The sequence below is a fragment of the Dendronephthya gigantea genome, unplaced genomic scaffold, assembly GCF_004324835.1.
Source record: "Dendronephthya gigantea isolate DGI-Jeju-01 unplaced genomic scaffold, DenGig_1.0 000034F, whole genome shotgun sequence".
Taxonomy (NCBI): Eukaryota; Metazoa; Cnidaria; class Anthozoa; order Malacalcyonacea; family Nephtheidae; genus Dendronephthya; species Dendronephthya gigantea.
The window spans coordinates 529,140-556,010 of NW_021163044.1; the positions used below are offsets into that span (position 1 = coordinate 529,140).

At 37.4% G+C, this 26,871-nt stretch overlaps 5 protein-coding genes across 6 annotated transcripts; 1 reads left to right on the forward strand and 4 right to left on the reverse strand.

Annotated features, from left to right (window-relative positions):
* Window position 1: 1 nt before the first annotated feature.
* Window positions 2-3,738, forward strand: LOC114525262 (tropomodulin-1-like). Of its 2 annotated transcripts, none has more exons than XM_028546493.1 (9): window positions 2-101; window positions 712-798; window positions 1,611-1,863; window positions 1,973-2,071; window positions 2,362-2,600; window positions 2,792-2,875; window positions 2,955-3,014; window positions 3,331-3,475; window positions 3,566-3,738. In XM_028546493.1, the coding sequence occupies exons 1-9, from the start codon at window positions 87-89 to the stop codon at window positions 3,598-3,600; spliced, it is 1,017 nt and encodes a 338-aa protein (XP_028402294.1). In that variant the 5' UTR covers window positions 2-86; the 3' UTR covers window positions 3,601-3,738. The 2 variants fall into 2 exon arrangements, with proteins under 2 accessions (XP_028402294.1, XP_028402295.1); XM_028546494.1 differs by having other exon boundaries at window positions 10-101; window positions 681-798.
* Window positions 3,739-3,751: 13 nt separating this feature from the next.
* LOC114525260 (dipeptidyl peptidase 9-like) lies at window positions 3,752-9,681 on the reverse strand. Its single transcript, XM_028546490.1, has 18 exons — window positions 9,149-9,681; window positions 8,404-8,733; window positions 8,146-8,239; window positions 8,005-8,066; window positions 7,738-7,841; window positions 7,498-7,666; window positions 7,069-7,281; window positions 6,894-6,964; window positions 6,722-6,806; window positions 6,466-6,607; window positions 6,263-6,319; window positions 6,081-6,178; window positions 5,800-5,940; window positions 5,507-5,609; window positions 5,319-5,368; window positions 5,001-5,143; window positions 4,792-4,903; window positions 3,752-4,691 (listed from the first exon to the last, which is right to left on the reverse strand). Exons 1-18 carry the CDS (start codon window positions 9,572-9,574, stop codon window positions 4,599-4,601), a joined length of 2,493 nt encoding a protein of 830 aa, XP_028402291.1. The 5' UTR covers window positions 9,575-9,681; the 3' UTR covers window positions 3,752-4,598.
* Window positions 9,682-9,858: 177 nt separating this feature from the next.
* Window positions 9,859-11,366, reverse strand: LOC114525472 (ras-related protein Rab-8A-like). The gene is made up of 8 exons (XM_028546836.1): window positions 11,130-11,366; window positions 10,961-11,021; window positions 10,791-10,851; window positions 10,639-10,716; window positions 10,450-10,539; window positions 10,295-10,360; window positions 10,176-10,223; window positions 9,859-10,078 (listed from the first exon to the last, which is right to left on the reverse strand). The coding sequence occupies exons 1-8, from the start codon at window positions 11,257-11,259 to the stop codon at window positions 10,007-10,009; spliced, it is 606 nt and encodes a 201-aa protein (XP_028402637.1). The 5' UTR covers window positions 11,260-11,366; the 3' UTR covers window positions 9,859-10,006.
* Window positions 11,367-11,822: 456 nt separating this feature from the next.
* On the reverse strand, window positions 11,823-13,768 carry LOC114525410. Its single transcript, XM_028546741.1, has 7 exons — window positions 13,665-13,768; window positions 13,393-13,578; window positions 13,078-13,198; window positions 12,775-12,960; window positions 12,496-12,678; window positions 12,218-12,382; window positions 11,823-12,028 (listed from the first exon to the last, which is right to left on the reverse strand). The coding sequence occupies exons 2-7, from the start codon at window positions 13,561-13,563 to the stop codon at window positions 11,853-11,855; spliced, it is 1,002 nt and encodes a 333-aa protein (XP_028402542.1). The 5' UTR covers window positions 13,564-13,578; window positions 13,665-13,768; the 3' UTR covers window positions 11,823-11,852.
* A 112-nt stretch (window positions 13,769-13,880) lies between these two features.
* LOC114525409 (WASH complex subunit 5-like) lies at window positions 13,881-22,874 on the reverse strand. The gene is made up of 31 exons (XM_028546740.1): window positions 22,241-22,874; window positions 21,557-21,663; window positions 21,334-21,418; window positions 21,136-21,236; window positions 20,951-21,061; window positions 20,719-20,791; window positions 20,470-20,622; window positions 19,987-20,100; window positions 19,767-19,808; window positions 19,559-19,688; window positions 19,152-19,403; window positions 18,972-19,084; window positions 18,627-18,734; window positions 18,489-18,547; window positions 18,213-18,288; window positions 18,030-18,140; window positions 17,871-17,948; window positions 17,648-17,710; window positions 17,462-17,542; window positions 17,253-17,354; window positions 16,922-17,098; window positions 16,704-16,828; window positions 16,428-16,590; window positions 16,177-16,279; window positions 16,026-16,105; window positions 15,837-15,940; window positions 15,599-15,728; window positions 15,390-15,486; window positions 14,937-15,093; window positions 14,770-14,857; window positions 13,881-14,492 (listed from the first exon to the last, which is right to left on the reverse strand). Exons 1-31 carry the CDS (start codon window positions 22,463-22,465, stop codon window positions 14,433-14,435), a joined length of 3,468 nt encoding a protein of 1,155 aa, XP_028402541.1. The 5' UTR covers window positions 22,466-22,874; the 3' UTR covers window positions 13,881-14,432.
* Between the last annotated feature and the right edge of the window lie 3,997 nt (window positions 22,875-26,871).

A 26,871-nucleotide genomic window follows, 5' to 3' on the forward strand; every position in this document is an offset into this window, starting at 1 on the left:
TGTGAGGGCAACAGGGGTCAACAGCAAACTCTGCGAGGAAAGTTGACACAATTTTCTTCAATATTTGCCGGAAGAAGCTGCCTTTCATGTTTTTACCAAAGGTAGGTTCTAGCACAGTTTTGAGACATCAGAACGACAAGAAGAATAATTATAAAACACTCAAAGAAATCGTGGTACAAATAGAAGTCTAGTTTAGCCTAGACCGTAATCCTACGTAGGCAAATCTTTGAACAACAAAACATTTGTATAATAAACTCTAATACATAATCTGTCAATTGGTTTTCGTTAGTTAGTTAGTGATATAAACAGTCTATGAATGTACCGGCAGTTATATCCAAATTGTATTCATAGACGTATTTAGATTACAACATTTCTGCGTCACAATGTTGCTAAATGCAACTCTATGCATAACACTATTCATAACTATATCTGGGTTATATATTCCGCGATTTGTATTATTGTGTGTGGATGTGTGACAGTAGCTATAGAGTGAGGCTGAGCTAGATAAAAATGATCTAAGCCCTTGAACGAATCGGCATATTGTCAAACTATGCAGCCGTACCATCGTCCGATTCCATTTTATGGCAAATTCATTTGATTTTTGAGACTTACATGATGATCTATGAAGCCGAGTTCGCGCGGTAAATCTCCAACAATCATCCTAATTTTCAACACTCTAGACAAAGTACACAATAATACATATTCCACTAGAGAAAAATGACGGAGGATATTGACGAAATATTAGAAGGACTTTCTTATGATGACCTGCAAGCATTGTCAGATGAAATTGATCCAGAGGTAGGCTCATAAAACCTCGAAGTACGACCATTCATGAAATGTTGAAAATGTATTTTATCCTTCCTGGTTTAAATCATTTTCCAAGTCCAAGTCATCTTCTATGCATCACTCAAATATAAAATATTGTCCCTTCGTCTTTCATTCAAGCATCATCACATAGTTCCAATTTCGTCTCATCTTCGTTCAAGGACCATTCTGTCAGTCTCGTTTATAACTTCGTCTCATCTTCGTTCGAGCACCAACCAAATAAGTGTTCCAAGTTCGTTTCATCTTTGTTCAAGCACCATTCTGTTCTCGTTATAACTTCGTTTTAACTTCGTTCAAGCATCAATCGAATATTGTACTCCCAAGTTCGTCTCATCTTCGTTCAAGCACCATTCTGATCTCGTTATAACTTTTTCTCATCTACGTTCAAGCACCATCCGAATATTGTTCCAACTTCGTCTAAACTTCATTTAAAAACACTATCAAAATGTCGTTCGAACTTCGATGAAACATCCTCCAGAATTCGTTACAGTTTCGTCTCAACATCGTTTGAACATAGTCCAAATCTCGTTACAATGTCGTTCAAGCATCATCCAAATGCTGTTTCAATTTCGTCTCAGCTTCGTTCAAGCACCTTTCTGATTTAAGCATTTCCCAAATATTGTTAATCAAACTTTGTGTTAGTTTCGTTTAAGCATCATCCAAATATTGTTTCAACTTTGTCCTAACTTTGTTGAAGCATCACCCCAATCTTTTTCCAATTTTGGTTAGCAAAATCCTCCCAGGGGTATATGACAAGAATCCATGAACCTTTCTTTATTTCACAGCATGAACTTCTACCGGTTCATGAACGTCAACTACAACCACCCTCGTCCCACAAGTTCGACATTAATAATCGAATTAAAGAAATGGAGAAACTCTCTATTGAAAGTATCGAAGGCGACAACTACCTTCCGCTTCATGGTCGAGACTACAAGCCTCGGCCGGAGGTTAGAAAGAAAGAACCTGAAGTCGTACTTCCTGATGAATGGGATGAAGCTGTGAACCAGGCAAATGAAAAAGATTTGCAGGATCTTGCAGGTAAAAGGGAGTCTCTTGGATCGGGTCGTGTTGAGACAGAAAGTCGTGATCTTTCTGGGTAGAAAAGGAAAAGCAACTTTCCATAACATAACGATATCTTCATTTAAAGGTATCTTAGGTATCCACAGCTTGCTAACTCAAGAGCAAAGTTCGTCAACAGAGGCTGGAGAAATGAAAGAATCATTAAGAGAACTGGACGAGAAAAAAGGTGGGTTACTAGGTTGCAATGATGCGGCGCTCCTAGAAAATATTTGTATTCTATAATGGGGTTACGTATACTGTCGATGTCGAAAACATGGAATTATGAACTTGAATCGAAGTATGAGTATTGAGTATAGCAACTTCATTTGTCCAGATAGCGCTTGCAGCTCTTAAACGTTTTTATCCACGTAACACCATTCATCATGCGAAGATTTTTGTCCCTAGCGGATCATGCAGTATATTCCATCCTTCAGGAGAAGGTTTCCATTCAGTTGATACTTATGTGGATACGTTTAGGTCAGTCATACGAACCATCCCAAGGCGTTTCGGATTACTACGGAGAACTGCAGCAGGTGGATGTGACTGGTTTATTTCGTAGACTGAAGGATTTTGATAAGACTTTGACAGAAATTATGTTGAACAACATGAAAGAAGTGGACGACGTTTTGGTGGCCATCGCAGAGTTCCTTGCAAGAATGGATTGTGTGACAAGAATATCCGTTGCAAATACGAAAATGAGCAACAACATCGGATTGGTAGGGATCACCCCAACTAGTAGGGATCTCGGTGTATATGACTAGTAGGAATCCCAGTGCCTGGTTGGTAGGAATCTCAGTGCCTGATAGCTTGGTTTATAGCTACCAGTACCAGCTGTTTGCTGCCTTCGCCCTAGTCAATTTGTTTTATCCCAATATTTTTTATCGTCAAACTCCCTTTTCTTTCACAGAAATTTGCAGAAGCATTACAAAATAATAGCAGTCTTGTCTACTTAAATATGGAATCCAACATGTTGTCAGGAGATGTGATTGTGGTACGTAATCCATGCTTGTTTGTGAGTTCAGTTCCTCGACAATATCGCAGCTTAACCAAACGAAGCTTTGCTGTTATAGAGAATACTTGAAGTCTTAGAAAACAACACAACACTAACAGAACTAAAGGTGGCCAACCAGGTAAACAACCGGAGAGATCTCGGACTAACTCTGAACAACTTTGGAAAAGAATTTAGTTTAGTTTAGATATGATCTTTATTCGCAGGATTCCAAGGAAGAACAGTTTGGAACTAACAGAGCTATCCAGTAAAAATAGTTTAGTTTTAATTTCATGTAGACTTGATGACGAAGCGTCGATTCTTTCTGTGAAACCAGTTTAGAAGTAATATCTGGTTGCAGTTTACACAAAGCTAGTAGTCTACGTTTACTTGTGAAACGTTCAAACGGAGAACTTTCACATTTTTTCAATCATGATTTCTCCATCACATTTTGACAGTCAAAGGCGGCTGGTGCAAAAAGTGAACGCGAGATGGTGAAAAAACTAGAACAAAACCAAACTCTGCTCAAGTTTGGCCACGCATTTCTGACACCAGGCTTGGGAAACATGGCGTCTCGACTCATCTTACGAAACAATGACAGAGGTATTTGCTGATTAGCTGACTGGGTTAGAATTCCGAGGTGTGAATAGTATTTCTTACTACCTCATAAATGCAAATATTTATTTTATTCAGCACGTAAAGCAAGACAAGCAGCAGCAAAGAAATGAATTGCCACCGAGGCTGAAGAACAGAACAGATCTGTGGAATAGAGCCACTAAGCAGCATTGTCTTGAACGGGTCAAGTGAGATGGTTTGCACAAGGATTAATTGAGTTGGATTTTATAAGTTGTTGTATATATGTGTCGTTTTTATATTGCAAATAATATAAAATAAAGTTTTTTATTCTTTTTGATGTCTGCATTTAGCTTTCTGCATAAAACGGGCGGCCAATTTCACAATTGTTAAATATATTGTAGCAACCATTAATGCTAAAATTTAATATACAATATACATAAAATACATTACATTATTGCTGACAAAATACCAGCCAAAATATTATAGAATTGTGCAAATTGCAATTTCATTACCGGCAAATTCTTCCAGGCGTTTTAAAACCGTTTATATTTACATCATTATTATCCTACCTAACTAAAATACAAGAGTTTTATCACAGTATAAAGACATATGTCTTTATACTGTGGTTTTATGAATCGTTTATTATTAAAAGGCATTCAAACAAATTGTAGATCATTCAAGGATGACGGATCATCTCTCACGTCAGGCTATTTCCAAATGCACTTAATAACCAGAAATTTAACGAATATGATACCGAAAGTTCCATAGTGAAAGTTCTTGATTAGAACCGCCTATTTTATAGGACTAAGTTGGGTAACTCAAGACCTTTGTTTTGATAAATAATCCGCCATTTTCAGTATCGTTCATTTCACCAAACTCCTATTTTGAGTTAAAAGCAACAATCGATTCTTGAACAACAGACTTATTTTATACTTTGCTGTTTTAGCGTTTAGTTTGCCGGCGAAGATTACTGATTCTGACGCTACTTGTGACGCTGCTGCATGCAAAGATTAAATATTCAACTGCTTGGCAGAGTTTCTACGCGAGAAACAAAGCTTTCTGGTGCATGGAAGCTTGCTTTCAGCTTCTTCGTTTTCAATCATGGGAATTTCAATCGTCTCTCGCCAGTATATCAAATTATTCAGTTTCATTATAAATGATGCTCTAAAAATGTCAAAACAGTCGCCTCGTAATGTTCAGAGGCCCTTGCTTGTCGTATGCCGTGACGCTCACACGGATAAACCTTTAAAAAAAAGTGTAGCCATATTGAATCGTGAAGGTAACGAGAAGGTAAATCCATAATTTCCAACGAATAAAGTATATTATAGGAGCTACAACAATACCTGAAGTTGATAAGGCTTGCCAACTTTAATCAAACGGTCAATCAACAAACTTGTGTGATGAAAATGGACATTTTCATCGATTAAACCATGAACAATTAACAAGCGATGTTCTCTTTAAAAAAAATAAAAAAAAGACCTCAGCATTTCTCTGCCAACGCTGATATATACACTGTTTCATTACACAAAATCTAAATACTACTTCAACTTACTGGTCTGGAAAATTCATAGCCTTGTTCAAGATTGAACTTTCCTCGTACGCAATGGGATTGTTCTGTGGCGTGTTCATGTAGCGCTCGGTATAACCAGTATCGTAGGCCTCCCAGTCCGTAACCGGAGCTCCTGCAACTGCCACCTGAAGGATGGTAAATAGCAGAGATTGTTAAGTTGGACAGTACAGAAGTATAATCATGTAAGAGCAATTCTAGTTTGATTTTATCATCGAGTGCTAGTGGTGAAGAGTGCAGTGTGTTTCTAAAACTTTCCAGGGCAGAAAGACACTACAGTGTTAAACTATCAACCATTCTCACCTTAAAGATATCTGGTCGTTGGATCAGGCCTTGCAATGATAGATAGCCACCTTAAATGGAATGGGAATGTTAATGAAAATGGCACTCAACGCACTCACGTAAACGTCAAAGCAGAAAGAAAGGTGTGACCGCTGCAAGTCTGAACTCTGCTGGTTAGCGAAATAGCGAGAATTTAAAAACAAACCTACCATAGGACCATCCGTGTATAGCTACGCGGGTTATATCGATATAGTTAGTCTGCTCAGTAATATAAGACAGAGCCTCGACCTGATCATCAATCTCCACGCGACCCTGGGAAAATGCAGTGAAAATTTAGCTGCGAAAGAAGCAAGTAACGATGTATACTCTGCAGTTGTAACCAACCATGTTAGTTATGTATTATATAAAATACATTGAGTGACAATGACCCTATTCATGTCTGGGTAACAGTGGATTACAGATATTAAATATTTGATATTTTAACAAAATATTAACAACTCACTAAGCTGCTCTTAAGATGACTTTCAAACAGTCTTCCTCGATGAAAGGAACCTCGGCAATCAAACGCTAACACGACATAGCCCAGCATGGCCAACGTCTGCAGACGCAAGAATTGAATACCTTTGTGGCAATCAGTCACTAGCTGTAAAGAAATAACATTAGTAAGTAGGTAGGTGGGAGGGGGGGTAGGGGGATTGTAGGTGGGGGGTTGTAGCTGGGGGTGGGGTGAGTTGGGTGGATATCCGTTCCGACACTAGCAAAATGTTTTTACAAACTACTAACTTGAACAGCTGGTCCACCATAAACGAACAGAACCGTAGGATATTTCCTTTTCGGATCAAAACTCGGTGGTTTGAACACCATGCCGTAAACATCGTGACCTGTAAGATGATGTTACAAAGATTTAAAAACGAGACATGCAGCACGCGGCAACGTTTCATGATTTGATGCTGAGTATAACGTACCATGTTTGGGACTCTTGAAATTAAGCAATTCAGGACAAAGTGTTTCATTCAACTGGCCTATACAGCAAATGATTTGGTCAAATTATTTTTGTATGTTCAGTTTACACACGGAAGAGATACAAAACAAATATTTTACGCGCACCCAATATTATTATATATACTGAAAAAAACTTCGTATCCAGTACAAATCTGACCGTTCTTACCAGGAGGTTTGATATGAAAACAAGGTCTAGCAGAAATCACTGATCCTCGACCATGAGGTAGAGGAGTATGAACAATCTGATAGACGGTCACTGCAGGTAGATCTTTCATTGATGAATACACAGTCACAAACAAGCTACATTCCTGGAAAAGCAAAGAATGTTGTAACATGAAACAGGAAAACTGTTCAAGATTGCAAATTGCAATCCCCCATGTGAGATAAAGGTATATTATGTACAATAATGTACAGCAGTGTACCTCGTTCATGGTTACTTTATGATGGAATCCAGGTTGGGTAAGTCGTACAGCTTCTTGAGAGGGGTTCTCATATGAAGCAGCATAACTGGCAAATTATCATAGAATTGAACTGTTAGACATCTTAAAACACTGTACATAACTTCGAGGAATAAATGAGTATAGAAATACTCACAGATGCAGTTGAACAGGCGTGTCTTTAGTTCCCATGAAGTACACAACACTCTTAGTTTCATCCAACCAAATCTACAATAGAAAAGTTGCATCATTAGAGGCAATCATTGAATCCCACTGTACTTAATGATATTTCAACTGGTGATAGCATACAATAGGTGCCAAACTGAACACACCTTGCTACCATCTACTTCCCAATCACCAGACGTAAACTGGTGATACGTTGCTTCGTGTTTAGTGATATCATCAAAAGTTTGTTCCACAACTTGGGAGCAATTAACATGAACAAGGTAGAGATGACGAAATCCTGACATTTCGCTTGCCCACAGAAATTTGACGTGATTTAACCCTGTGGTTGGTTGTGGAAAGAAATGCATGATATCACATACCTAAAATACAGAACAAAAACAATTTGCAAAGCTGTACTATTGTAGGACCTGGAGGTTTATACATGTATTTGCCAGTAAAGGAAAACCTGCAGTTGTATCTTAGTTATTATTGATTTCAAATGAAATAATTCCTGCAAAGTGTACAAACTATTGGCCTTCAATAGATGACTGGCATTTGTAATTCTGGTTGTGTATACTTAATATTATTGAACCTACATTTATCCAAACATCTGAAGTCTCATCAATAAGGATCTTTATGGTATCAGAGGGATCTGTACCATCATAATCCATGCTATTCTCAGGCATAGTTGGGACAAAGAGGGACACAGGTATTACAACCAACACAAGGCGTTGCTGAGACCTGTCCAAAAGTTGTGCCCAAATACTAAAAGAAGAAAACACAATAAACCATCTGAATGACTGGCCAAAGGATGATAAAGATTGACTTGGTCGTACCCTTCACCATCTGGCAGCCAACCACAGCGGACAATATACTCTAACCAAGGGAATACTTCATGTAACGAAACTTTCAATTGATATATAGTTGTCTTCTCAGAGAACTGTAGCACAACAAAAAAATATGAGGTGTATAATAACATGTACTATTGCCTGCAGATGCAATACAATACAATATACATTGTCTAATGTTCCACCTAGGGTGGTAATCCAAGGTCTAATCACACAATGCATATTTCAAACTAATTTTGTAGCAACCAAGCTCACCTGTCCGGAATCCTCAATAGAGAATTCAACAATCTTCAAACATGATGTTGAATTTTGTGTCCCTGAATACAAACAAAATTTACAAACTGAATATGGGTGCTCAGGGGTGTAACCAGGTGGCTATAAACAACAATAACTCACCAGCTCGAGGATATCTGTATGACTCAGCAACACATGGAGCTGTCGCCTCAACGCTTGGCGTCATTGTCAGAATCTCAACCTCACTTTCATCAACCTAGAACAAAACATGTTTCCCTTTCTGTTTAAAACTTAGATTAAACTTGTTGAATAATGGACATCTGATGATTTAATGGATAAAACTTCATCATCTTATCTTATAAAAGATCTGTTTTTGTAGGAGATTTAAGCAATGATAGAAAAAATGTGGGAACACCATACCTCTTCATACAAGATGCAGAATTTGTTATCACTTTTCATTTTTGGATTCCACCAGTACCCTGTGTATCGATCAAATTCTTCCTGAACTACAAATGATGGAACTCCTGCAGAAACTGTTTCATCAACAGCGCTGCTTTGTGGCAAACCAGAGTGAGTCCACGTTAATTGCTTTTCTCGACCAGTTGTTACATTACAAACCCACAAGTCTTTGTGATGGATAAATGCTATGATGTTAGGGTTGGAAGGGGATAGTTTGGGATCCATTCTGGATTCTTTGTTCTGAGTTTTTACCTCACCAGGAACGAGAGGAACATTAGAGTCACCAGGATTCTGGGAAATAAAATTCATGCTGTGTTTAACCCATGCAGATATCATACCAAAATTAGATTCACCATTAGGGGAGGATTATTCCCTGTACCTCTAACCATTCACAATGCAAAGGGTTAACTACCTACCTACCCTAGTAAATCAGGCAAATGCAGAGCTACATATTAACATATATAGCAGGAGCACTTGATTCAGGGGGTGTGGACTAAGTGTATACTAATATTAATACACAGTATCATTGGAACTATCACTTTCAAAAAAAATCAGAAAGGGATTTAAGACAAATATATGAATATGTACCTCCCCAATTCAGCATATAGCTACAGCACTGATTTACACTACTTTTGCATTTTATTTTATTTTTCACTTCATTCTAAATACAATTCATGCTCTCGTCCGTCTCAAATGAAATACTTACCGACGGCAATACATGATCTCGGCACATATATAAACTACTGCACGCTGGAAATAGAATACTTCTTGAATTTTTATCATATTCATACGACGTAATGCCAAAGCTTCCTAAGCGCTTGCGTTCCCTGAGCAATTGTTCTTCCCGTGAAAATCCCTGAAAAGGTCTAAGACTGTCCAGGTCCAGCAGCAAATGCCACTTGGCTGTAGGAACTGCAACCAACTGTTCTGTCTGTTCTCCAGGCTTCAAGTCCACATAAAACAACGTATATTCACTACGGTTCTCTGGCAAGGCCAGAAAGTATAATTTTGTATCGCTAAATGTAAAATTATTTGGGGTTCGGCTCGACTGTCTTAATGACAAAGTTCTGGTTGTTTTAACAGCAGTCAAGAGCTCGCACCAGCTACGCTTGCGAGAAGTACCGTTGTACATTATGCTTTGATATATTGTGGATTAAAAACAGTCGTTATTTCTTTCGCAGTTTGTCAAAAACAAAACATATTTTCGTCATTGCGAAATAGTGACAAATTTCCGCCATCTTTTCCTGTCAGAATACTCGGTTTCAGGCCCCCTCGTTACATTGGCGCACCGAGCTCTATATATCATTGCTCACTGGATTGACTCACTCAGCACTGAGCGATATATATCAGAGCTCACTGGATTGGCAAAGTGCTGAGCCATACAAACTGAGACTTAAAAATTAAAATATTGTACACTATTTTAATTAAGTTCTATTATTTACAACTTTAGTTCTGATCACGATCTGCTTGCAATGAAAGAACTCATTCACATGATTAGAATATCCGCATTTTACAATATGTGTGTCAAACAATTCTTTTATTTCATAAATAGCCAAAGTTATGATCAACAACAACTGCTTGGTTCAGGATTTGGCATACGCAGAGAATTGTTCATTTCATCTGGAAGACTTGCCTCCTGCAACAAAATATAAGAATAAAAAAAAATAAAGATGGGAATGAAAAAAAAATAAAGAAGGGAATTCTTTGATTTGAAGAGTTAGATCACAACAAACCTTGCTATCTTTAAGATCTTTGATCAAATGTGCTAGACTTTTGAATGCCTTCAGGAAACAAACAACAGTGTTTAATTAAATGAGAGATGATACTGTTCAAAGGCAATTTAAACAAGTACCTCTTTGACTCCCATGTCAGTTTTTGCACTGGTCTCAAAAAACTTTAAATTATTATTCTGTGCAACCTAATAGAAGTAAATCAGAGTTTTCAAATGAGCTACATACAATTTTTGTCTCACAACGCCGGCAAAAAAATGAACAGGCATTTCATTACCATTTCCCCTCTTTCTTTTGATATCACTCTTTTGTCATTAAGATCAGCCTTGTTACCAACTAGCACTTTGCACACATCTGAACTTGCATTCTAATAATAAGATATTATACAATATCATTCTTAAGACATGTTTTGAAAGTGAAATATTCTCCACCTACGCAACACATATAGATTACAAAATGAACTAACATCATCAATGTTCCTTAACCAAGAATTGACATGACTGAAGGATTCTTCAGCTGTTACATCATAAACAAGAAGTACGCCCTACAAGGGTAAAAAATTTACAGCTTCAGCCTTCACTCCAAACGTGTCAATTAGATTGAATAACACATGCTTGCCATTGCTCCTCTGTAGTAAGCACTTGTCAATGTTCGGAACCTCTCTTGGCCAGCAGTATCCCTAGTATTAAATTGAGACATTAGAGAGCATTAGAATCACTAATTGAACATGAATTAGAAATGTGTATGCTGCAAATCAAGTCGTACATTAATGTCATCATTATTCATACCAAATTTGCATCCTAACTTTCAAGTCATCAACATTTAGCATTGTAGTACGGCAATCAATACCTGCAAAGAATAAGTAAGATTATACATGCCAATATGAGAAGCCTGGTAAACAAAAGTGAATGTTGCAATTTTTGTACAATGTATCAATTATGGGGCTGAAGAACCCACCTATGGTGGAAACATAAACATCAGAATATATTCCTTCGGTGTAACGATAGATTAGACATGTTTTTCCTACGCCACTGTCCCCCAAGACTAGGATTTTAAAAGTGGAATCGTAATCATTGTTTGTCGACATCTCCACCAGACCAAGATATAAATTAAAAGTTTGTTTCACTTCGTTTATTTACAACCCAGATCACGAGACGGTATTTACTTCCGTGATGAAAAGCCTCAGGGTATCCAGCAGGGGGCAACGGCCTCAACGCGAATGATTCTGAGATTATTTCAGAATATTATTTAACCTTTCGCATTTTGATGCTTGATCTCTTCAATTCAGATGCGTCTTCACAAAGGCAAAAAAAAAGTAAATCGTTGTAAAAGTAAAACTGCCCACTTGCAACTTCTCAGTTACTATTCGTATTTCCACGGTTGTCGAATAAATTTCACCAAAAAAAATCTGAAGATATTCGCCTCGATTTCGATTAACGCATGCGTGAAGTAACTACCACGCACTTTTGGTCAAGCATTTTGGGTTGGGGTGAACTCAAACCCACTCAGTGAATCACAATCGCGCATAACGCAAATCTATATGTAAGAATCTCAAACTTTAATATCGGTTGAACGCCGGCACGGATTGGGTTGCAAACGCTACCACTTTTTTCCTCTTATAAAATACAAAATTATATCTTTTAGAAGATACTTTTATTTAAGATTCCTTAATATGATGATTTACACGCCATGTTTCTTAAAAAGCCCCTCGATGGTTTGGTAATCTTTCAACATCTCGTCCGCGTCAGCGATGATTCTTTTTCTTACTTCCTCATTAGCAACTTGGTTTGTCTCGTCCACCACTTCAGAAACATGCATTCCAGCTGCTTCAATGAGTATTTTGCTAACGGTCAGAACTATATCACGAGAAATTATCATGGATAAGGCGAACTAATACGAGCATTTTGTTTCTCGTATTACTTCGTTAAGTCATACAATAGAAACAGATAGAAAATATGGAGTTGTTACAGAACTTTTTGCACAGTTTCCACGATAATTTGAGCAGAGTTTTCCCCAGCTGAAGATGAAAGAGTATGGATACCTACCGTATGGATTATCGTTTCCAATATCATTAAACTTCAACAACAATCCTTCAACACTCTGGATTGCTTTGATAATAGCTGCTGAGGTTGTCTCGTTGTAATATTGAATAAAAGATAACGATGCTTTGATCGCTAGAGCTTCAATATCTTGCTCGGCTTGATCAACGTCTGAAAAAATAAACAAGTTTAAGAATTCGTGGGATACATGCTGTCTACCTGGGTTTGGCCTTGGGCTTCTTTCAAAATGAAAAGTTAATTACACAGACGGACGAAACTCTCACCTCCTTTAAAGTTCGCCTTTTTAAACAATTCTTTCAAACGTGATGCAAAGAAGTCCATGACATTCTTGTATTCCTTAATGCTCGTAGTTACAGCCTCTTTCATGGCATTCCTCACCTCCTCTGAAGCTTGAGAGAGAGCGTCTTGTATGGCATAAGCCGTTCCACGACGTGTCAATTCATCGCCTGAGAGGAAAATACCAATTCACGGATTGCATTCCTTTCGGGAACGACTACAAGCCAACGTATAGGATAAATTGCATATAATTTATTGCACACTACCTTTAGCAATGTTTAACACCTTGTGCAATATGCTTAAAGCTTCGGTCTTTATTTTTTCATTCTTGATATCAGTGTTAACAATAGCGAGTGCAATGGAAGAGCGAATATTCTTCTCTGCCAAAATGATTGCCGCGTCAATATTCTTTGCTGTTTGTTCAGCAAGAGCACGGACTTTGCTTTGCATATCTATAAAACAAAGATTATGCTGAAATGATCGATCAATGAATGAGATTCCGCACCTTTCTACAAGAAAATAACCTGGAATTTGGTAGTTGCATCAAGCACCATGCTGACCACACTAACCTTCAGAGCTGCGTTTCCGTCTGTTCTTCACAAAACCTCTTACATCATCAATTGTGGTAGCCATGGTTGAATCCAGGATCTTTTGAGCTTCGTTCAATGATGTAAGCACTGTCTCTTTAACCTAGAAAGAAAACATGGCATGTTAGTGTCTATAAAAATTGCGAGGAACAATTCAAAGTAATCATTTTATGGTTCAGGTTTTGTGTTGACGTGGAACTGGCACTACAGGATTCAAAACATGGTTTCTTACTGATGATTTGAACAGATTAGAGGGATGATCTTTTCAATGAAAAAAAGATTTAGAGCAATCGTTACCTTGACGTCGATATCACGGACGGCATAACGAAAGATGAAAACGGCAGATTTGATGTCATCACAGATCGAGGTATCAACTGACGCTGGCAGAATATTTTCACACGTGAGTTGATCTGTTTGCCAGGATAAACTTGGAAGCAGCAACGCAATCACAGAAAACGCTAAAATCATCCTGAAGATAATTTCCTGAAGAGTTAAATAAAAACATGAATCACATCGCTTCGTAATAAAACTGAAAAACACTCATTACTTGACTACCTTCTACGACATACCTTGTGCTACGAATGCAATCAAATTCTTTTGACTTCTAAACACAGTAAAAATGTTCCCCTTTTTTCGCTTACGCGTCACTTATGAAAACTCAGATTTGAAAATCTATTATCTTTTACTTATAAATCTTCACTAATTTCCACAGCTGTTCGGTCAAACCGTTAGCATTGGCTAATACCTGTCTGATGGAAAACAAGAAACGACACAAAACAAACAAGTAAATAGCAATTTCATCGTTCAATTTTCTGAAAATACACGTGAATGCAAATTTGTCAGACTGTTTATAAAATTTATATATATACAGAGATTGATATATTGTAAAACTCTATAACTCCCCCATGATATTCCTGACTAGTTTTGTATCAATCAGGCGAATTTCTCTCCCTCGTCTCCATTCAGCCCTTCCGAAGGGGTCTCGGAAAGAAAGCGGAGAATTGGGGGAGAAAATTTCGCCAGGAAGACAACAGCGTCTAGCGTTCATATTAATAAATTTCAACTTGCCGAATAATTATAAAACGACAAAAGATTAGTGGATTGCATAGTCTACACTTGTTTATCTATAATTAATCTAAACAAACAATTATTAACAGTGTTGACAAAATGATTACTTTTCACGTATTGCTTTCGTTAGAATCGACGATTGTGGTTTTGCATATTGAAAATTTATCGAAATATTTATATTTTGCTAGTATTCTGAAATCGATCCATTTTACATTTTGAATTATGATTATTTTATAATTACGATATATTAACGAAAAATCTGCACCATCTTATGGCATTTGCTGTCTAAACTGATCCAGTAAATACATTGGAACATGTTCTTCAGCCACCTGTGAAAAGATTGAAATATTAAGTAGTTCACCCAGCCTCGTTCTTTCTAAAACAACCGAACTAGCTTTGCTATATTTCTGCTTCAAGATCTGTCTGGTTCTAAACTGATCTTTCTGAAAACGACACTCTTAAAGCAGGATGGAACCAGAGCGTTTGCATTTAAAGACGAGGCCGTTTGGTAGAGTCGAACAGGAAGTATTTTTCCAAGTGAATTAGTTAAAACTATTTTCGATGTTTTTCACTTCCTATGCATGCAAAACAAAAACAAGCATTGACCTTTCTCGATAGTTTACTGTAGTGCAAGAAATCTTCGAAAAACGCCAGAGCATTCACAACATCATCTGGAAGGTCGACAGTTTTCCCACTACACAAAAAGTCGAAAGAAAGTCAAAAACAGAACGAGGTTAAAAATCACAAGTTAATATTTCACATGCAGTTCTCACCTTGCAGTCGAGTCTACGGATGATTTAATATACTGTCCAAGACAGGCTAAGAATTGATGAGTGGTTTCGACATGGTATTGTTTCAAAGCTGTGATTATACCAACAATAAAAGGAACACAATCTACACCTTCGCCTGGCTTCCGTGGGACCATACCAGCTTAAAATGAACGGAATAAAGTCGAATGCAGTTCTTTGTTTCCTGTACTTTGTTGTATGGTACTATATAATTCGTACTCTTACCATCCAGAGCTGTACTTTGTTGTGCTAGACTGTACTCTTACTATCCAAAGCTGTATTTCGCTGTACTGTACTGTACTGTACTATACTGTACTTTTACTATCCAAAGCTGTACTTCCCTGTACTATACTGTACTTTTATTATCCAAAGCTGTACTTCGCTGTACTGTGCTGTACTAATGACGAGTAGATTATTACCACTAAAAGAGAAACTTACCTAAGTGTTTGACATAAACCAACTTGGGTAATTGAGAAACGACACATAGCGTAGATAACAAAGGAAGAAATCCAGTTCTTTGGGTTGTAATATAGATCTACATACAAACAACACAAACAATGAGATAAATATAAAGTTTTTCTAAAACTAAAGAGGTCGAATCTCAGTGATCTACATTGCAGGACAGAAACTAAGACAAAGAAACAGACCTTCTTTAGCGGATCGTGAACACCAGCAGACTCGAGATATGTCGACAGTTCAGACATCAATGGACTGTCTTCGCTTGGGTATGGTTTATTAGGATCTTGATAATGTGCTTCAATATCTTTGATTAAAGATCTGCAAAAGCATGTTAGGTTAAGATCACTATAGATTTAGGATTAAGATTAAGATGAATCCAAGAGGATAATTCAGGACCATCCAGTTTGCCTAAGATCATATACTCACTGGTTCATAGTGTTTAAACTACTTTCAAAATGTTTCGAGTCAAATTTACAGGAGAAGTTTAACTCGTTTGCAATTTGTCTTCGTAATAACTGCATCTGGCCAATCTAAATAATGAAAGTACGGTTAGTATACGCGACATCACCCCCGGATCAAGAAAGCGGGGAGATTATTTTCAAGACATAACTATACCTTCATAATAGTCTCAAGAAACTGCGGCCATAGCTTGGCACACTTTTGACAAGCTTGTGGATAGACTTTCAGGGGATTTGCTGGAAGTAAAAAGAAATCATTTAGACCCAGTGCAGAGAATTGGAGAGAAGAAGGAAGGTGGAACACCTACCAACAACTTTCTTCACTGGCGTCAAGTTCGCAGCTAGGTTTTCAAGAAACCCACGAACTGCTGTATCTTTCTTCAGCGAAACTTGGACGATGCGTACAAACATCTAAAATATACGGAAATAACTGGTCATCCCCTCTCTGATGCAAATCATTCAGGCAATTTAGTATAATTTTAACGCCTATGACATGAACTACGAGATATGCAGTATCACGGACTATGTATTATAATAATGATCTAAAAACGTCATTAACCTGTAGTTCTTTGACAATCATAAATGAAAGGAGTTTGTCTAATCCAGTCAAACCAAACGAATCAACGCTGTACTGTAGTTCGCGAAATAATATTAAGTTTACAACTTCTTCTTTAGTTTTGAGGTCGTACCAGGCTCCACTTTCCTCGATATAACACGTCGACCTAAGCCACGAAAGAAGCAAAGATCCTCAAAGTGCTTCCACTATAGAGATCCTTTATAGTACAGTATACTAAACACTTACTTCCACTTTTTCGAAGTGGAAATTATGACTTACTTTGGATCGGTGATTCTTAAAATTTCTCTGGCTAATCGTCCAATGAAATTTACGGATTCGTCAACGGGCGGGAAAATAGGGATTGGGATGGTCGTTGATTGGTAGATCGACTGCCAGTCATAGACCTGCGGTACAGTAGATCATCCTGACGTTAAAGCTTTCTAGGAGTCTTACGTTTACATCACGACTTGGGACAAAAACTGTGGGGCAATACACACCTTGGTTCGTAAGAAGCTATTGCATTCTTGTTCAACATTATAATTAATAATCCTTGAAACTTCCTCCTGCCAAATCTTCAGGCCATAAATATTCACATAATCCTGAATGTACTCAAAAGATCTCTTAAACGCGTCCATTCGATTACCAAGTTCTTTCAGCCTTGGGCGAAGTTCCGTCTGATTAAAAAAAGGCAATTTTGGAATGTCGATTAATGTAATGTAACCCCACAGCCAGTTGTATAAAACCTAAGAGACTTAGGAGTCTTATTACAACTACCCCAGATGTGTTTTACAAACACACTTTCTGTATCGAAAAATACCCAAAACGTACTTTGATTTTAGGATTGAAAATCAACCCCTGATGCAAAGCTCCAGCCACTTGACGAACGAGCTCCTTTCGAATACCATCTTCCAAAAGTTGCTTTGGATCCACCTAAAGAACCAGCGAGATTTTGTCAAAATATATCTTCTTGCGTGTAGCATGTCCTGGGCAACAGTGAGTGTACAGTACGTATATGGTCTCTTCCCGCTTATCTTTACCTTAATTATCCCCACCAGTGTTGTTTTCATCATGAGGATACCTTCAGTGAACACGGAGATGCTATGCGTGAGTCGAGCAACCTAAATAAGATGACAAGATTAAGACCTTGCATAATTGTGATAGTTTGTCTTGGGATGTCGTAAATGAAACAAACTATTGCAAATTACAAGTCAGAGGAATCATACCATGTAGCGTTCATCAAGTTGAGCATATTCACGAAGTTTTTCCTTTTCCAATCGCGTCGGAACCTGTCGAGATTATATAAGCAAGACTAGTGAAAGAAATCTATGGTGCTCTTGGTGAGAGGGGAATTGGAGTTTTAGATACGACGGGTCAATAGATTAGGGAAAAGGCGCATCTGTGATTGGGGAGAGGGGGGTTGGTAAGCTTAAGCTTACTGTACTGTACCTCTTTCATTTTGTTACTCAAAATTTGAATGATCTGTGCAAGAAGACCAAACATTGATTCGGGGATGATTTGTAGAACCTGTTGGAGAATTACATAACCATCTTTAAACTACTGTGCAAACAAAATACAGTCAAATAATTTACTGTGGGAACACATTACCTTCCTAACATAGCTCACAAGTTCACCAGAATAGTATTGAGACACGCTGACTAAATCAGGACTATTCGCTTGACCGATCCGAACGAGGGGTAGATCAAGTGCTGATGCCATCTGAAAAGAAGATACAACCGTCCGTGTCTTATTTCAAGTGTTGTTCAGAGTTGCACGGTGATATATACAAACCTTAAGAAACGTGGCTCGTAATTTTCGCACAAGAGAAGGACTTTTCTTAATTCCCGATTGCATGTTCCCTGTATAACTGAGAAGAAAATATCCTGTAAAAACCATGGTGTATACCAGCTGACAATTTCAAGAAACACAAAACAAAACCGAATCCGAAGATTAACATCTTGAAACACATCATTCTTGTCTTGTTTTAACCTATATTTTGGGTTTCAAGATGTTAATCTTTGGGGATTATGTTTTGTTTTTGTATCGGTTGTATCCGATCATTCACACCTGTCAATGATAATCCAGGCATACGAGAGATCAGCGACCAGCTGAATGACAATTAACACCTAGAAAAAGAACGAAATGTTTACGAAAACATCAAAATAAAATCAATACAGATTACCCTAAAGTTGCATAAACATTCACCTCCTCTTTAATATTGATCGTCCTAATCATTTGATGAAGAAACATCCTTGTGTCTGCTAGAAATTGACAAACTTGCAGATTGCTCTCAAGCTGATGAAATTCCTGAACCTGGAATGAAATATATCAATACGTTTTAGCTGGTCTTTTTTAAATGCTAGTATCTGAAGTCACCCCACAGACTGATGCGAAATTGTCCAGATTTAAACCGTAATATTTTCCTATCGATACATTTGAAAACCTTTTCGAGGTTTTGTCAATTGCATCGAGCGCACGCGATTCCACGTAATTTCCCATGTCATGATATTTCAAACAGATGTGACTATGTACTAGATGTCTTCAGTTTACCTCTTCGAGAGCTTGCATCAATTGTACAATCTTTCTACCGGCTGCCGTCGAATCTTCGTAATCCAGGGACTGGATTTGAGTTGACATCTCTCTAAACCACGCTTGCAGGTTTTCTGTTTAGGAGAAGAACTGAAACTCAGATGGAAGAAGGATACTTTTTTGCAAAACTCCAAAACCTACCGTTCTTCTGAACTCTGGTAAGAGGCTTCACTCCAGAGAAAACATCAGCCAGTTCATCGATTCTGTCAACACTTTCCTTCTTGCTCAATTCCCATTTCTGTTGCTTCTGTGAGAGCATTTTTTTAAAAAGTTCTTTGACAACGTATTCAAACTGTGCCGTATTCAACAGCATATCAAACCAATAGTTGGCATTGTAACCGCTTGTCAAAACAATTTCACGTATGGCACGACAACGCTTCTGGTTCTCTGAAACTTTAAAAACAAATAAATTTGCTTGAAATTTAGTTGTCTCAAGCTTCTCTATCGGGCTATCCTCATAGAATAAACTATCTTCCAGTTCCATCATATATATCTTCTTCTTTATACGTCAAATTATTAAGAAATTCGACTGTACAACCTCACCCTACCTCCATCAGTGGTATGCAATAAAACCCAACGTAACGTGACGTTACAATCACGAATACAGTTCATTAGTTTTGGAATATTGTCCAGAACATACTCCTCAGTAAGAAAGCCTTCCTTGAGAAACTTCAAAACCTTCACCAAAAAACAAAATTATTTACTCAAAATGATTAAAAATACATGTGATCTTTATTGTCTAAACAATTTCATTACCTGTAGATTTAATTTCTGGACATTACCAATATGTCGAACAGCCTGAAAGGCAAAACCCACAAGAAAAGAATGAATATTTTTATGGTATATACTAACAATTTCTTTGCATTAGTTCTAATTGCATATAATTATACCCTAATTGCTATATAATTGCTATATTAAGCTCTAATTATATTTGTAGGGTTTATTTGTATAAATTATCAAATTTCTTCTAACTCACAAGATCTTTCACATTTGCTAATTCAACAGTGTTATTCAGGGCAGTCTTGGCAGCCCTATAAGGTTCCCATTGTTCCACAAGATTCACAATTATCCCCATGTAGATATTTATCACCTACAAAAAGGTTCATTAAATCATGCTTGTTTTACGAACTTTGTCACACCATTACTGGTGATTCCTGTAGAGCCCTGCCTGAGTCACAGAGTAAACAAATTAATGAAATTATATATAAATTATATTTGCTACGTTAAAGTGAGTTTGCTGCACTCAGAAACATGGTCAGACATGTTAAATATCTATGAACACTATACTGCCAAATGGAGTGTGAATCTGAATCCAAACCCATTCTGTCAATTGAGGCGGTACAGGTGTTTGAGACTTACAGCAGAGCATGATGGAAGGATATTGTTTTGGGCAAGACCACAAGAGATTTTAATAAAACATGACAATGCTTAGGATGCATTTCTAATAGATATAACTTACCCAATTATCAGGAAAATGTTTGTCAACAATCTCTCTCATTGTAGCTTGCTGGGAGTTAAGAATATCAGGAATAAAATACAGTATAACATACAACATTGCTGCTTGCGTTGCTAAGGCTGTGCTCCTGTGCTCCGGAAGCGGATAAGATGAAACCTAAGAATATACATAAATTATCATTTTCCTCCTTTCGCTTTCTACACAAGGTTTATATAATTAGACTACGAGGTCATATTACTGGCTGATAGTTACCTGATTATATATATCATCTGAGCGAAGACGTCCAACCAGCATTTTGATAAATGTTTTAGATATTGGAACACGACTGAATAAAATAAAAATCTGTTGTTATTGCTGTCAGAATCAGCATAGGATATACAGAGAAATGAAGCTTAACTTTAGCCTACATATTCATTGAACAACGAATTGATTAAATGTAGAAGTACCATACATGTGGATAATGTGACAAATCAAGTACACGTACCTAAAGTAATCTTCAGGATACTTAGGTGGTCTTCTTCCAGGTGCAAATCCTGTACTACGAAGCAGCTTGCATACATCATCTATGTTTGACTCAATATCTGCCCTTGAAGCACTAAAATTGTATTGAATAATTTTGCATGATAGTCGATCTTACCCTAACGTGAGGATCTTTTGAGTAATTCATACCAGTATCTATAGTAGGAGACCAGCATTCTTTCTCGTACTTCACCATCAAATTTCATATCAATAAGCAATAACATTACACCATAAAGATACAGTGCCTCTGCCTATAAACCAGGCAACAAAGACATTGCATAAAATCATTTATTTGATATGTGTATACTGGTACTTTTATCAACATGGTAACATTTATTAAGCACAAACCATGAGTTGTTTTCCATCAGCATTAATAAGCAATGTCTCTAATGTTTGTTGGATGAATACACCTTCATCAAGTTCCTCTAAAAATCTATAATCATTTGAATCAACTTTATGACTTTGTTCTGATATTGTATTGATATCATGCACTCATGGCTCTCAAACATCCGCTTTAGACAGTCAACCTACCATAGAGGTTACAGTACATGTATGCATTTATCATACTAACCTGTTTAAGTCAGTGATATATTTATAAACACTCTCGAAGGCAAGAAAAAACCGGGTTAAAATATCAATGTGATTTTCTCTAAATTCTGCATCAAGGTCTTGTAGTTCCTATTATGAAAAACAAAAACAAAATATATCACAATATCCCTTCAGCAACAAAAAAGGGGGATTCAGTCATTTTGATCCAGGTGCATTCCATGGCACAGATTTGCTGACAAGGTTAAACTACAAATGGATCTCCTATCACTATGGTAGCTGTAAGAAAGGTGTACTAAAGTTGCAAGACCTTTCTTGTTGCTTCAGTGCATGGAGCTGCGAGTAGAAGCATGTCTCCAACAAGGTCAATTGCCAACCACTTACAAGTACAAAACAGCACAATATGCCAAGTGGTATCTAAAGTGGGGATATTTGGTATTTTCTACACAAAATTCACCCTGCAAATTACTGGCAAACCATTATTGGTTGCATATTACATATTTAAGTCAACTTAAGCCACACCACGAAAATTATAACCATCCATAGTACACCACCTAATATTAAATTTCACTATTAAATTCAATTAATTCATCATGAAGTTTTCCCATGTTGCTATTATAACAACAAATATCTATCGATCAGAGGAGTGACAATATATTCATTTACACAATAAAACATGCATGAGAACCTATAGACAGTGCATACTCACTGGCTTTGCATCGATTTTTGCTTCGTAAAAATCAGGCCCACGGAAGTAGGAGAAATCGGTTAAGACCTCCCCATATTTCAACTGATTTCTTTTGTTGTCAAGGCGAAATTCTGGAGGGATAAAGTCTGAAAGACGTAGGAGCTCTGCAATGATCGCATTTCCTCTGCTAACAAGCTTTAACAGAGTTTGACCACAAAGATTGTTTTCAGCCAGAAAATCCACCATCTTGAACCCCTTCGGTGTGACCAGTGACTTCAAGAACCGACAACAACCGACAAGTACCGACAACAACCGACAATAAACGACAACAAGCACATATTATGGTAATAGGTAAACCACTTACCCACACCGCCGATTTTTTTGTTGAAATCAAGAGTGAAGAGAAGACTTTAATATACCCTGAAAATGAAACAGAATCAACGAAGATGAAACAATTAAAAATGCGCAAAACTGTAGACATGAAGTCCAAACTCCGAAGTCCAATTATCTTGAAATCAGGAAGAAAGATCGGACGTTAACATTCCCCGAAAATAAAACAGAATCATAACTTAAAAAACGTTTAGGCGTTTAAATCTTGACATTTCCAAGCGTGTGCCACATTAGTTATTTTCTGTGGATATACTTGTTAGGGCCCGCCTCCCGAGACCAGGAAAAGCTTAAATACGTTAAATTTATCATCTATCTCAAGGCTAGCCACTGTAGCTGATTCGTCTATGACGCTAGGCTTGTGGCGATGCATACTCTGTTTCTCACTGAGACGTAACGGTTAGGTGCACATACATCATGGTCTGGGGGCCGTAGTGCATCTCCCCCTTAGACGGCCGTTAAGATGTGAGTTATGGGGGGGAGTTCTTCCTATAGCAACTGTCCTTGCACCTTTCGTAGTTGTAACTATGCTGAATATTGCAGCCGGTTGTATAACCAGGTTAGATTGTGGCATAGGTTGGATGATCTCTTTTACGTTCTTTCCCCAATTTTTTTTTGGCGTGCTTTCTAAATTTTACATACAAAAATATACTGGTATTAAACATATATGGAACGGATATGGTTCGAAAAAAAAATTATATCCGCTTACAACTACCTTAATTTATCCCCGAGTACTCTCCCCAGTCCAAATCTAAAATGGCCGGAAGGCGCTGGTGAAATCACGGTTGTGAAATCGGACTTTAATATAGAAACAATAGAAACTTCGCTATACTAAACACAAAATTAACAAAACATTTTAGCAAGCTAAGCAGTTTAGTAATTTATATCGAGTTTCCTTTCCGGCGAGAATGATGACTATTTTGACCTTAAAAACCCAACAAGGATTGTTTTAGAACACCCAAATGAGTATCAAAACACGAAAATTTCAAATTCTCGCATAGGATATATTATTTTCTTGCTAAAAACACTTGTGTGTTTATGTCGCTAGGCTACTAGTAGGCTTTGTTGCTTGACGACCATTGTGTTGCCCAGTTATAGATTATATTCAGTTATCACAGTTATCCAGGTCAGCGGACATCATCGTAGACTTTGTCCATTTCAGCCCCTCGATTTCGCCGTCATCCCATCCTATTTCGAACCATCTCATGCTACAGGGATGCTGTAAAAGGGAAAATATTGGGTTACGAGAGCTTGCATAGTATCTTGACTGCCTTGGAGGTTAGATTATCTTAGGTTACAAATTGTCGACACTAGACTGAATATTTGTAATTGATAATAACACTGATCCATAAGATCCATGACACTAATCCATAAAAGTTCTACCGATTTTTCTTTATGCTTGGAACTTCTTGTTGAAATCCTGATCGGTGTTTCTCAAACTATGAATAAAACAATGGAATTAAAACATTTTTATTGTTGCAACGAACCAATATCTGGTCCTTAATTTGAACACGTCCCCAGCAAAAGATTACTGAGTTTGTTTTAGTACCTGTTGTTCTGTCATAGCAACTCCATCGACCACCACGGGAGATTTCATTATGTTACCTCTTTGCAATTCGCTTACTTTACTGCGATCCATTAATCGTACCGTAGAATTAACCAAAAACTTTCCACCGTGTGATTCAGTGGTTGTCACAGGAGCTGTATTCTTTAAAGCAATATTCACATTCACTTTGTTAGGAATTTTACCATTCGAGAAATTTGCCTTAGTGAGTAAAATATCAGACGTGATGCGTAATGCCATAAATGGACTGTCTGTGGTTTGACCATCAGTCTGATCTGAATTTTGGTGCTTGACAAAATGTTCCAAGGCTTCGACACGCGATACTAATAACCTTGCTTTTTGCATTCCGCTACACTATATGAGAGGAAATAAACAGTATTTGAGATACAGCTAGCTAACTGTCTAACAAACTAGCTAACAAACAAACTCACCATTTCCACTGGGCAAAATCCTGGGTTGCCTTGTTCACCCTGTGGTCCTCGAAGTCCTGGAGTTCCTGCTGGTCCTCTGTCACCCTTTAAAATACATCATTTATACTGCAGATAAACTTGTGTTATATTAAATATATCATAACATCCTCCACTTCACGTGCATCAAGTCATCTGACGTCATTATTTATGGAAAGTAAAACAACTCCCACCATTGGCCCATCCGTTCCTGTTGATCCATAACGACTTTTCAAATGCAGTAAAATCTTTCCCTGAAAATTAATTCGTTTAAAACGTCATTGTGAGTGAGATATATTTCCCTTCTTGCTGTACGTTTTACTTTTAATAATAATAACTTACATTTCCTGCAGGTACAGCTTCAATGTTAAATCGCTTGTCTTGTAATTTCGGAGGAAACAGGAGCGATTTACCAAGTAAATTAGACCAGATATACAAACAAAGTAGACGAGGACAAAAGTTTAAACATTTAAGATGCATTTCTCGCTTCGAGAACAGCAAAATACCGGGCTTGTAATGTTATTTGTGGTTATTTACGTTTGAATAAGCACGTAAAATCACAGTGTTGTTAACACAGAGCTTTAGAAATAAAGTTCACACATCCAAATCTTTGTTACAGGTCAATTCTGCGTGTTGATAATTCAGTAATAACAGTAACTACCATATTCTTGTACATTAAAATGTGCGATGTTTCTAAAAGCAAAGTTCAGTTGAAAGATTCAACTTCATACCGTACTAAAATAGCGGGTACCTGCAAAAAAACAGTGGAGAGGCAAAAACACGAAATTGATCTCTCCAGAATTGACCGTATAATTTTTATCATCGCAGAGTCATAGTGTAATCATTCGCGTGCTAAAATGTGGAGAACCTACAGTAGCACAAATTAGTTTCTGCGTATATTACAACGAGTGGGGAGTGCGCGAAAAGAAGGCGGCGTGATTCATTGTGCAGGCAGCTCCCTACCTCCCCTCGCTGTTATGATTACTGAACTATAACTGTTTAGCTGGAATGCGCAAATGACAAGACCGCGTATTCGTTTATTACAATTAAATATATTGATAACGAGTGCTTTGACTTTGGTGAACAACTACTGCAGTATTTTTTAGATGTAGTCGTGTGCCTTTGCTTGTGGCGAAGAAAGATTCTGTTGTATGTATCAATTGGAAGGATATGTCATATGAAAAACCTATCATGAAATTATTTAAGAATCAACTTGACAGTGCAAAATAATTTAAAATTCGATTATTACTGATAATAATGTTTTATCATGCTCGAGGAGTTATCGCGTTGAGAAGGCACGGTTATTGTGTCATATATACTATTATGGTATTTTTCCATTTGTAGTTGGTCAGATGGAACATGTGGTGTGGACCTAGGGGAAAGGAAAATACGCATTAGAATATATTTTAGGGCATGTATAGACTATATACTCAAACTGACAAAGTGAAGTGGAGGTGTTCAGTGTTTCTTCACGTATTTCATTTGTCCCGTTTGCATGAATTCAACTAAATGTTTTACTTACAGTGACACCAAAGCAGCCACCATAAGACAAGTCGCAAAAAAGAAAGACACTACAATGATCACCAGGGCCGCGACTAATAAATATTTCACCGTTTCCACATCGTCTTTCAAAACTTAAAGAAACAAACAACATTTTAATTATATATATTCCCCATGCAGGCTGCCTTACGCAAATTTATGCAAGTGGGCTCGTTTGAAAAGACTTACCATAAAAACCTTGGTCAATATCTAGAAAAAAAGAGGCGAAGAGTTGTGGAAATTGACTAAAAATCAGATCTTTAAACTGATATCTACATGAACTAACAACCACCATTTCAAATTAAAATACTCGCCTAAAGACAGTAGGTTTATGTTAGACACGTTTAAATTTCCAAATGCTCCATTAGAAACAGCATCTTTAACCTCTTGTAAAGGTGCTGAGGAAGGTTCTTTCAGAAGGACTGTCACATTTGCTTTAACACTACCAAGACTAAGATAACAGAAAATAATTTTGATGGACTTTCAGAGAATACGGACACTGATTAGCCGAGAATATCCTCTTCTTTTTAGCTAGAAACTAGAGGAGATTTTCTCGGAAAAGTGTACATACCTGAAGTTGTTGATAAAAATACCAATGTAGAGAGGATTATTTCTGTATGCATTATCAAACTAGAGATAAAAAAGGAGAATAGTATGTCAATGTCCTTGGATCTAGTCCATCTACCGGCCTGGTAGATGCAATCACAAGAGACGAC